The following is a 12,543-nucleotide window of genomic DNA, read 5'->3' on the forward strand; positions in this document are numbered from 1 at the left end:
CTACATTTTGGAAGTGCAACAGTACCATCCCCTTTCCAGCTCTCCATAGTCATGCCTCTTCTTATAAACACATGGCATTATATCCCATATCCATTGTAGCTCATGTCTGCCTTGACGTATGTAGGGGAAGGAGATGTGGAGTGATGCTTCCTGATAGGCCACCACCAGTAACTTAAAGAATTAATACGGTGGATTCATAACCTTATCAAAATGACTACGATGCAAACCTTTTAGACTGTCTCCCTATTGCAAAAGACAATGTCTGGGAGAAGAAAATCAAGCATTACATACTGTTCATCAAGAAAAAAGGAGTTGGGGGAGAGGATGTGCTTGGTCCTGTTAATTTGCTCTTTAATCTCTCTGGTTCAGTTCTGTCTCAGAAAGCCAAACAGAGAATCAATTTGCGTACAAATGTTACTAAGTATCCCACCTCCACAGCATTTTACAGTTCTACTAAGGTATGTAGAGGAGAAATGATTTGACATTGTTAAGAGGATACTTCCTGCCCTCTTGCCAATGAAGTAGCTATATTTCACAAGGCCCTGGATTGTTGCACTTTGTTCGTTCTATCTGACTCCTTGGCTATTAGTATTCTGAGTAGTGGGCAGGACTATGACCTATCAAAGAATTATTTGAACTGGAGATTAGAAGCTTTAGCATTGGGTATCTCAGAGAAGGAGAGAGGTCTTGTCTTCATCTCAAGAGAAAGACATGAAGAGAGGCTCACATATAGACCCTTACGATCTGGAGAGAGTTGTCATTCATTTAATTAAACCAACCACTGGATTAGTCAAACCAACAATTCATATGCAGAGTTCTCTATAATGTAAAAAAGGAAAAAACAACAACAACAAGAATTGTTTGCTGGTTTATGATGGGAGAGACTAATATTTGTTGGTTACTTATTTTTAAAAACAACCTAGAGTGGGTTTTTCAAATGACTGTTAATCCAATGCCATGGTAAAACATGAGGGTCAGACATCTAAAATGAAGATTAATGATCCCTGCAGGTCATAGAAGAAGACTAATTTTTTTCAGTTCATATAAATGGAATTTATCATAACAATCTCTGAAGATGGCATGATTCACCCACTTACAAAAAGACTGTATATTTCAATGCTTCCTGAAGAGGTGATTTTTCACTTGTGCTGTCATAAGAATGCTAAGCCTGTAGGCAGAAAATTTTAACCTGGGAGACCATGGGTGGGGGAACTCAGCTACTGAGTTGCAGATAGACATAAATTAAAAAAACAAAGCAAACGAGACTTGTCCGTCAGTTCAGGACCTGCAGCTAGCAAGTAGAGTTTGGAAAGCTGAATGGGGGAGAGGAGGGAGTCAAAGTTTCAAAAGAGAAATGTTTCCCGGAATCTGTTCCTGAGTAGATCCACTCTGCCTGCAAGTTCAGGGCTTTCCAGCCTGAGGTCATAACGCTGTTGTTTCCAAGCACTGAGCCTCAGCAACACTCCCACCCCCACCCCGCAGCGAAAGAAAACAACAAAAAAGGAGAGAAAATGATTTTTCTGTGTCCAGCGAGTTCGAGTGCAACCTTCCCCGTCACCGCTAGTTGTCACTTGGCTCCCAGACGGGAGAGCTGAGGTTTTCGGCACTGCGGTTAGAGAGAATGCAGTCCTAATTAAACTGAGTAACTCCTAAAGCTTCCCCTTAAAGTCCTCAGCCGAGCGAGAGCCGATATGCAGGGGGGTTGGGGGCCAGTGATGGGGCGGGGGTATAGCAGGCAGAAGGACAAACAAATCACAAGAAATAGGCAAACAGCTGCCAGGGTAGCGACTGTCTCAGACCTCCACGCACAAGCCAGACACCCTGCGGGCGGGAGGGGTGGGGAGGGGGAGGGAGGGAACGGGGATGGAAGGACCCGATTGCAGCGGTATACAGCACCCTCCTCCCCCGAAAAGAGGGGACCACGGACAGATTCAGCCTCCGTGCTCCTTTTCCCCATTTCCATCAGAGCGATGTGGTCAGTAGAAAATTGCATACCTGAAGAATACAATGGTCTCCCAAAGGTAGAGGCGAAGAGTATTGAAGCTGTACATTTTTCAGGTCCTTGTGCTTTGTAGTCCACGAGTTAGGGGGGCAAAAATGTTTCAAATTGGCACTTACAAAACAGTGAGCGCTGTTGAAAAAAATAATCCAAATCCTAAGGGGAGGTGGGGAACAGGGGCGCGGAGGGAGAGCCCCAGGGGAAATTGGAGCGAGGGGGCTCTAGGTACCACGGACAGAGACAGCCTCGAAGCGTTTCAGCACCACGGAGAGCGTCCAGCCCTGCTTTTCAGGAGCGCGAAGAGTATTGCTGTTTGTGAAACTCCAGCGTGTCTGTTGGCTCCCTGCGGCGCTGGGGAGGCACGTCTGGGGGCGGGTATATTTTGTTTTTTACCCGTTTTTCTGTTTAAACGGCCAGCCCCGCGAAGGGAAGAAAAAAAAATCTTCTGTGGAGATCAGAGCGCTGGCCTTGGACCGTTAGATTGGGCGAGCATCCTGGGTAGGGAGAGCAGGGCTTTATGCCCCTGGGCTGGCCTGAGGGGGTTACGGGCTAGGGGAGGCGATTGATGGTGCTGCCTTCAGTTAAATCCCAGAGAATGTGCCAGGCTGGCGCATCGCGACAGAGTCCCGGAATCTCATTCCCCTGCCTGCGTACCCGTCTGCTGTTGCCTTGCGATCCCTGTTCTCTGGTCCTCGCCGAATAAGTTATGATCGCTGCAGGAAAGGTGTCCCATTGCTCGGGGCTGCAGGCGTGAGACAGCTCAGGGCAAGTTTCAGGGGCTGCCGGGGTCCATGGCAACCCCGCGGGGCTCAGGAGCCCAAGGCTTCAGACGCATCTCGGTTTTCTGAGCTCGCCCATCTTCCTTTGGCCAGGACTCCCTTAGATCTTCAGACTTTCTTACTGCATTAATTTAACAAACTGGTGGCGAGGGGGATTGCGGGGGTGGGGGGCGGGCGATGGCCGACGGGAGGGGGTGGAGAGGAAAAAAAAGGGGGGAAAACTCCTTAGTATCTTCAAACCCTCCCACTCGAGGTGTTCATTGGCCCGCGGCTGCGAAAACCAGATCTTTTCCCGGTTCGGCCAATCGAGTATTAGACTCTGGGTTGAGTTTAACGCTTAGAGTGCTGGAGGAGATCCGTGTCTCCCCTCTCCCCTGCAGGCTGGCGGTGGAGTGGAGGAGGTTATGGAGTTAATCTCTCGAGGTCTCTCAAATTATTGCCTTTATTTTTAAAGAATGTAGTTGTATGTGAGTAAAACAAACACCACGGGTCCCAGTTCAGACGTGCTTTTTGGCTCAGTTTATCATCTTAAAAGGGAAGCATTGAACCAGATCCCTGAGTTTCTTTAGAGCCCTGAAGTAGTAATATTTGGCTCCAGAAAAAAAATCGAGAGGTTTCAAAAAGAAGTCTGATCGATAAAGGAAGATCCCCCCTCTCCCTCCCCAGGGCGGCAGTGGCAGGAAAATACAGGAGAAATTCCTTGAGCAGTTTTCAGGGTCAAGAGAGAGCAGCCCTGGCCTCACTGCTGGCACTCTTTGGGGAAATAAGGAAGATATGCCCTCTTTTAACTGGACAGGAAACAGTTTTATTTACATTCACAGGTTTGGGAAACAGAGCCTCAGAGAGCTGTGGCTTGCTACAAAATAATGGTACTGCCAACCTGTACATACAGGTATCCAGTACTCACCAACTCCCCTCTGTTTTTTCTTCCTCCTGCTTCTCTGTTTTCCCAGCTTATTTGAATCTCAGAAAGCAACTATACATTTCACTCTAGAGCCCAGCTGGGGAGGTGGAATTAATCAGATTTTCTCCAAGCTGCTGGACTTTAGTGGATTAATAGCCTCTGCAGGATTTTCTGGCTGATTTGAACTGTCTGGGACAGTGGGGTCTCTCTCTCCCAGCCTACTGAAAGGGGGTAACCCCTCCCTCTCACCCAGTAGCTTTACGAATTGCTTCTTTTGAGTTTTTGGAGGCTGGTTCTCCCTAGAATAGTTCTTGGCAGCTGAATTCTCTCCAAGCCCAGGCTTTCTTCCCAGGAAAGAAGTCTGGAAATCTTTGTTCACTAGCCTCCTATCAGCATAGATTCACCCCCTACCCCCTACACTGTTACAGCACACCCTACATTACTTCCTTTTTCGTTGGCTCCCACATACCAGAACAGTGAGAGGTTGTTTAGAATTTCCATGAGATTCTGAGTAGTGACTGAGAAGGAAATTTTGCTTTGAAGGTGAATATTCACACGAGTTTGATACAAATTTATATTGTCAATCTATTATCTATCTATCTATCTATCTATCTATCACTAACCCGTATTAACGTGTCTTCAATGTACCAGGCACTATTGTGCACTTCATATAATCTCATTTACTTCTTATAGTCATACCTTGAGGTAAATATTATCTTTGTGAATGTGTTTGTATACTTATGTATGTGCACATTTGTGAGTTTGCTCGGGAAAGACAAACACACATATTTCTGTGTATATAAATTCACTTGCCACACCTGACTAATTCTGAAGTGAATGTGAAGTACATATGTGTATTTGTACATTTGGGTTTGTAAATGGGTTTCTGCCCACATAGGCATATATGTATGCATCTATGTGTGTCAGTGATGTGCTCCTTGAGGTACTGAAGTAAACTGCGAGCTGACAACTTTGTTTTTCCTCCTCACCTGGCTAGGAAGCACCTGTGTACGTGGGTGTGGATGCACTGTGTAGAGTTGGGTTTTCTTCTTCTTTAAGTGATGCTGTGTGTGTGTGTGCGCACGCGTGTGTGTATGTGGTGTTGCTGTTTGTGGGTGTGAATGGCTCTAAGGCTGTGGCCTGTGCAGGAGATGAGACTAATTATTACCCGTTTTCTAGTAGCCGTTTAATCTGAGGGTGCTACTTTTATTTAGCCGGCACGCATGAACTGAGCATGTGCCAAGCATTGGGGATATGACAATACGTAAGATAAACAATAACTTGAACCTCTGGAACATGCGGTCACTTCAGAGGTTCAGTGAGAAAAGTTCCTCATGTTTTACCTCGTACCTCACATATTTCTTTTTTTTTTTTTTTTCTTTTTGCTGTATGCGGGCCTCTCACTGTTGTGGCCTCTCCCGTTGCGGAGCACAGGCTCCGGACGCGCAGGCCCAGCGGCCATGGCTCACGGGCCCAGCCGCTCCGCGGCATATGGGATCCTCCCAGACCGGGGCACGAACCCGTATCCCCTGCATCAGCAGGCGGACTCTCAACCACTGCGCCACCAGGGAGGCCCCCTCACATATTTCTTATGCCTATAAATAGTATACCCAGATCTTCCTGTCTTGTGTAGGTCACTTTTGAAAATAAACAACCATAGACTTGGAGGTCAGGGATTTATGTTCTTATTTTCTCTCTGCCTCAAAAAGCCTGGCTGATATTGGATAAATTACTCTCTGGCCTAAGTCAAACGAAGATAGTCATGCCCACTCTTCTCCCCACAAGAAGCTGTAGAGAAGCAATGGCATTCAGGTCTAATCTTAGGGTGACTACCATGCTATGAAACAGAACTCTTTTTTTTTTTTTTTTTTTTTTTTTTGCGGTACGCGGGCCTCTCACTGTTGTGGCCTCTCCCGTTGCGGAGCACAGGCTCCGGACGCGCAGGCTCAGCGGCCATGGCTCACGGGCCCAGCCGCTCCGCGGCACGTGGGATCCTCCCGGACGGGGGCACGAACCCGCGTCCCCTGCATCAGCAGACGGACTCTCAACCACTGCGCCACCAGGGAAGCCCGAACCAGAACTCTTAATGGAATGGAATGGATTGGCTTCCTCTGATGGTCCATTTCTAGTGGTAAACATCCTTTGTAGCCTAATTCCAATACTTGATTTGTCCCTTATAGGCCCCAGTAGCCAGATTTGAGCCCTCCTAGGTATGACTAAATTATGACCTGCACTGATAGTTATTTTATTACTAGAGGAGACTTATCCTTTCATTAACTCAACAAACATTTATTGAACATTTACTGTGTGTCAGGCGTTGCTCTAGGCACTGGGGATATAGCAGAGAACAGCACAGGTAAAGATCCCTCTTCTATTGAAGTATATCTTCTAGCAGATGGAGACAGAAGATAAACAAATTATGATGTATTAGGCAATCATAAGGATTAAAAAGAAAAAAGCAGGGTAAACCTGGGTAAAAGGCAGAGACTAACACAGAGATGCTAGTTTCTACAGGGTGGTCAGATCAGGGACTGACTTCTGAAAAGGAGACATTTGAGAAAATGAATGAAGGAATTGAGGGAATGAGGCTTGTGAACCTCAGGGAGGGGAGGAAGAGCTTTCCAGGCAGTAGAAAAGAAAATGCAAAGGCTGGGCTTCCCTGGTGGCGCAGTGGTTGAGAGTCCACCTGCCAATGAAGGGCTCGTGGGTTCGTGCCCCGGTCCGAGAAGATCCCACATGCCGTGGAGCGGCTGGGCCCATGAGCCATGGCCGCTGAGCCTGCGTGTCCGGAGCCTGTGCTGCACAACGGGAGGGGCCACAACAGTGAGAGGCCCGCGTACTGCAAAAAAAGAAAATGCAAAGGCCCTGGGCGGGGAGTATGCTTAGAGTGTGCAAGAAACAGCAAGGAGGCCAGTGTGCCAGGATGGAGTGAGTGAAGGAGAGGGTGCCAGGAAAGAGGTTAGGAAGTAGTTAGGGGCTAGATCGTGTTCTACCTTCAAGGCATAGCGAGGGCTTTGGGTCGTATTTTGAATGAGACCCATTGGAAGGTTTTGAGCAAAGCATTAACAATATCTGACAACATGTGAACAAGATTAGTCTGGCTACTGTGTTTAGATTAAATGTACAGGGAGGAGAGAGGCAAAATGAAAGCTGGAGACTAGTTAGGAGCTAACTGAAAAAAAAATCTATGTGACACTCTTCTCTTGTTCCACTCCAGAGAGGTTAAACAACTTACCCCTTAAACTAGTAGCAGAGCTGGGATAAGAATACAGGTACTGTAATTATGGCTAAAGGATCTTTCCACTGCTTTTTGCTCCAACTAAGATAAAGTTTAAGGAAATCTACAAGGGAAGAACTTTACCTGGCTTGTTACTGATATATACCTAGCACTTGGCACACCTAGTGCCTGACATATAGCAGGTGCTCAGGAACTTTCTTGCAAGGATAAATGAGTGAATAAATGAAAGCATAACAAAAAAATTCAGGCAGAGGGCATGAAGGGAGGAAAAGAAAAGAAAGGAGTAGTGTTAATCAGGTGCGATTATGTTGTCTTGAGCCAGCTAATGTAATTAACACAATGACAAGCCTCTGTCCAAAATGACATTCACAGAGGAGAGTGCTTGAGGCTTCAACACTGCTTTGACAGGCTCCAGTGATACTTTGTAAAGAGAGATGGATATTTGGAGCAACTAAGCAGCTTGCCTAATTGTGCTGAAGTATTATGATGAATATGAGTCTGAAAATGGGACTATGGAAGAGCCTTTCCTCCAAGGAGCTGGTGGCTTACTGCCAGCCTTTCCTAATCCAACTTAGAAAATGAACTTGCTATTTTTTTTATTTTAATTGCAAAGCAATAGTCTGTTCTTTGTGCTTTAAAGAAGGGAACTCAGAGCTACTTAGGAAATCTCAGTGGCACCAGAGAATTTTTAGTCATAAGGAGTAGATGATAAAATACTGAGAGACCGTTCCTCCCATTTTGCAGACTAGTCACCCAGGGGCCAGGAAAGTGATGTGACTGGCTTAATGTATCACAACAAAGTTGAATCTAGAACTCAGGATTCCTATCTTTCAAGTTGTAGCTCCCAACTCCTTCACTCACAGACCTAAAATAAAAGAAGAGAAGGTAAGATGAGAGAGGACAAAAGCTTCCTATCACGGCTGATCAGACCCTGGATTTCTCCCTGAAGACTCCTGGATTTTCTTTCTCTGCCAGGTCTGTACTTGTACCCTTTGCTCTAGTAGCTTGACATCCATGTGAGACTTTTTATAACCTCCTAGTTCTTCATTTTCTTCTTTCTTTCCCTCAAGCCATCTCTGCCTCTTTTTTTCCGGCTTTCTGCTCAGTCTGCCCTTAACTCTGATTTCATGTTTCTTCAGTCTGTTCCGCTTATTGCGTCTCTCATCTTCTACTGCCTCCGCAAGGACTTTTGGCATCAAGAAGGTTTGCAGAGGATACATCATTTTTTCTGAGTTTTCACTCAGTGGTTCATTCATTTCTTTGAAAAGGACATGTATTTTGAATACTGGCTGTGTGTCTGACATGGTGCTGAGGTTTTACATGTCTAGCAAAGGATTTGTTCGTTCATTTAAAAAAATTTTATATATATACATTTTTAACATCTTTATTGGAGTATAATTGCTTTACAGTGGTGTGTTAGTTTCTGCTTTATTTATTTATTTATTTTTAATTTTATTTTATTTATTTTTTTATACAGCAGGTTCTTATTAGTCATCTATTTTATACACATCAGTGTATACATGTCAATCCCAATCACCCAATGCATCACACCACCAGCCCCACCCCCCCGCCGCTTTCCCCCCTTGGTGTCCACATGTTTGTTCTCTACATCTGTGTCTCAATTTCTGCCCTGCAAACCAGTTCATCTGTACCATTTTTCTAGGTTCCTCATATATGCGTTAATATACGATATTTGTTTTTCTCTTTCTGACTTACTTCACTCTGTATGACAGTCACTAGATCCATCCACATCTTTACAAATGACCCAATTTCATTCCTTTTTATGGCTGAGTAATATTCCATTGTATATATGTACCACATCTTCTTTATCCATTCATCTGTTGATGGGCATTTAGGTTGCTTCCATGACCTGGCTATTGTAAATAGTGCTGCAGTAAACACTGGGGTGCATGTGTCTTTTTGAATTATGGTTTTCTCTGGGTATATGCCCAGTAGTGGGATTGCTGGGTCATATGGTAATTCTATTTTTAGTTTTTTAAGGAACCTCCATACTGTTCTCCATAGTGGCTGTATCAGTTTACATTCCCACCAACAGTGCAAGAGGGTTCCCTTTTCTCCACACCCTCTCCAGCATTTGTTGTTTGTAGATTTTCTGATGATGCCCATTCTGACTGGTGTGAGGTGATACCTCACTGTAGTTTTGATTTGCATTTCTCTATTGATTAGTGATGTTGAGCAGCTTTTCATATGCTTCTTGGCCATCTGTATGTCTTTGGAGAAATGTCTGTTTAGGTCTTCTGCCCATTTTTGGATTGGGTTATTTGTTTTTTTGATATTGAGCTTGCATGAGCTGCTTGTAAATTTTGGAGATTAATCCTTTGTCAGTTGCTTCATTTGCAAATATTTTCTCCCATTCTGAGGGTTGTCTTTTCATCTTGTTTATGGTTTCTTTTGCTGTGCAAAAGCTTTTAAGTTTTATTAGGTCCCATTTGTTTATTTTTGTTTTTATTTCCATTTCTCTAGGAGGTGGGTCAAAAAAGATCTTGCTGTGACTTATGTCATAGAGTGTTCTGCCTATGTTTTCCTCTAAGAGTTTGATAGTGTCTGGCCTTACATTTAGGTCTTTAATCCATTTTGAGTTTATTTTTGTGTATGGTGTTAGGGAATGTTCTAATTTCATTATTTTACATGTAGCTGTCCAGTTTTCCCAACACCACTTATTGAAGAGGCTGTCTTTTCTCCATTGTACATTCTTGCCTCCTTTATCAAAAATAAGGTGACCATATGTGCGTGGGTTTATCTCTGGGCTTTCTATCCTGTTCCACTAATCTATATTTCTGTTCTTGTGCCAGTACCATGCTGTCTTTATTACTGTAGCTTTGTAGTATAGTCTGAAGTCAGGGAGCCTGATTCCTCTAGCTCATTTTTCTTTCTCAAAGTTGCTTTGGCTATTCTGGGTCTTTTGTGTTTCCGTACAAGTTGTGAAATTTTTAGTTCTAGTGCTGTGAAAAATGCCAGTGGTAGTTTGATAGGGGTTGCATTGAATCTGTAGATTGCTTTGCGTAGTATAGTCATTTTCACAATGTTGTTTCTTCCAATCCAAGACATGGTATATCTCTCCATCTATTTGTATCATCTTTAATTTCTTTCATCAGTGTCTTATAGATTTTTTTTTTTTTTTTGCGGTACATGGGCCTCTTACTGTTGTGGCCTCTCCCATTGTGGAGCACAGGCTCCGGACGCGCAGGCTCAGTGGCCATGGCTCACAGGCCTAGCCGCTCCGCGGCATGTGGGATCTTCCCAGACCGGGGCACGAACCTGTGTCCCCTGCATCGGCAGGCGGTGTTCCTGTCTTGCTGGTCGTTGAGTGGAGCTGGGTCTTAGCATTGAGATGGAGATCTCTGGGAGAACTTTTGCCGTTTGATATTACGTGGAGCTGGGAGGTCTCTGGTGCACCAATGTCCCGAGCTAGGCTCTCTCACCTCAGAGGTACAGGCCTGACACCCGGCTGGAGCTCCAAGACCCTGTCAGCCACACGGCTCAGAAGAAAAGGGAGAAAAAAAGAAACAAAGAAAGAAAGAAAGAAAGAAAGAAAAATAAAATAAAATAAAAAGTTATTATTAAAAATAAAAAAGTTAAAAAGAAAAAAAGAAAGAAAAAGAAAGAAAGAAAAGAGCAACCAAACCAAAAAACAAGTCCACCAATGATAACAAGGGCTAAAAACTATACTAAAAACAAACAAACAAAAAACGCACAGACAGAACCCTAGGACAAATGGTAAAAGCAAAGGTATACATACTCACAAAAAGAGTAAAAGGAAAAAAATATATATATCGTCACTCCCAAAGTTCACCTCCTCAATTTGGGATGATTCGTTGTCTATTCAGGTATTCCACAATTGCAGGGTACATCAAGTTGATTGTGGAGGTTTAATCCGCTGCTCCTGAGGCTGCTGGCAGAGATTTCCCTTTCTCTTCTTTGTTCGAACAGCTCCCGGGATTCAGTTTTGGATTTGGCCCCGCCTCTGCCTGTAGGTCGCCTGAGGGCGTCTGTTCTTCGCTCAGACAGGACGGGGTTAGAGGAGCAGCTGATTAGGGGGCCCTGGCTCACTCTGGCCGGGGGGAGGGAGGGGTACGGAATGCAGGGCGAGCCTGCGGCGGCAGAGGCCGGCGTGATGTTGCACCAGCCTGATAGGCGCCATGTGTTCTCCCGGGGAAGTTGTCCCTGGATCATGGGACCCTGACAGTGGTGGGCTGCACAGGCTCCCGGGAGGGGAGGTGTGGATAGTGACCCCTGCTTGCACACAGGCTTCTTGGTGGTTGCAGCAGCAGCCTTAGTGTCTCATGCCCGTCTCTGGGGTCTGTGCTGATAGCCACGGCCCGAGCCCGTCTCTGGAGCTCATTTAGGCGGTGCTTTGAATCCCCTCTCCTCATGCACCCCGAAACAATGGTCTCTTGCCCCTTAGGCAATTCCAGAATTTTTCCCGGACTCCCTCCCGGCTAGCTGTGGCACACTAGCCCCCTTCAGGCTGTGTTCACACAGCCAACCCCAGTCCTATCCCTGGGATCTGACCTCCGAAGCTCGAGCCTCAGCGCCCTGCCCCCGCCCGCCCCAGTGGTTGAGCAGACAAGTCTCTCGCGCTGGTGAGTGCTGGTCGGCACCGGCACCGATCCTCTGTGCGGGAGGAGTCTCTCTGCTTTGCCCTCCGCACCCCTGTTGCTGCGCTCTACTCCGTGGCTCCAAAGCTTCCCCCCTGCCCACCCCCCATCTCCGCCAGTGAAGGGGCTTCCTAGTGTGTGGAAACTTTTCCTCCTTCACCTCCCAGAGGTGCAGGTCCCATCCCTATTCTTCTGTCTCTGTTTTTTTCTTTTTTCTTTTTCCCTATCCAGGTACGTGGGGAGTTTCTTGCCTTTTGGGAAGTCTGAGGTCTTCTGCCAGCGTTCAGTAGGTGTTCTGTAGGAGTTGTTCCACATGTAGATGTATTTCTGATGCATTTGTGGGGAGGAAGGTGATCTCCATGTCTTACCCTTCTGCCATCTTGAAGGTCTCTCCGTTCAGTTTTTAAGAAACATTTAAGTACCTTCTCAGTGCTAGGAACTATGACAAATGGTAAAACAAGAATAGCCTAAACAGTGTTGCTTGAAGGGAGGAGGTCATGAAAAGAGATTCTTGTATTGCATATTTAAAAACCATTTAATATGGAAATACACACATATAAAGTGCATGAATTATTTCTAAAATGCAAGTTATCCGTATCATGATAGAGAACATTACCAGCCCTTTAGAAGCCTGCCTCATATCCCCTCCCAGTCATTATCTGCCAAAGGGATCTACTATTTCACATTCTGTTACTTCTGATTTGCTTGTTTCTTTTTCTGATTATAATCGTTTTTGTTCACAATAGGGATTGACTTGTAACTTTCCCTTTTAAAAATGTCTTCAGGTTTTGGTATAACGATTGTGGTGGCTTCATCAACAAGCTGTGAATATTTCCTCCTTTCTCTTCTTTAGAAATGTTTGTATAAGATTGGTGTTATTTCTCTTTAACAGTGTTTGGAAGTGTTTATTGGTGAAGCCATTAGGGCCTGGTGGTTTCTTTTTTTTTTTTTTTTTTTTTTTTTTGCGGTACGCGGACTTCTCACTGTTGTGGCCTCTCCCGTTG

At 45.2% G+C, this 12,543-nt stretch overlaps 1 protein-coding gene across 2 annotated transcripts in view; it reads right to left on the bottom strand.

Moving 5' to 3' along the window:
• GLRA1 (glycine receptor alpha 1) overlaps positions 1–2,051 on the bottom strand; it is an 83,581-nt gene extending 81,530 nt beyond the window's left edge. For both annotated transcript variants that reach the window (XM_060092069.1, XM_060092068.1), the window contains exon 1: positions 1,996–2,051. In XM_060092069.1, the coding sequence (XP_059948052.1) occupies positions 1,996–2,051 (56 nt within the window). The remainder of the gene's footprint in view (positions 1–1,995) is intronic.
• Positions 2,052–12,543: the final 10,492 nt, after the last annotated feature.

This window comes from Mesoplodon densirostris, chromosome 3, assembly GCF_025265405.1.
Source record: "Mesoplodon densirostris isolate mMesDen1 chromosome 3, mMesDen1 primary haplotype, whole genome shotgun sequence".
NCBI lineage: Eukaryota > Metazoa > Chordata > Mammalia > Artiodactyla > Ziphiidae > Mesoplodon > Mesoplodon densirostris.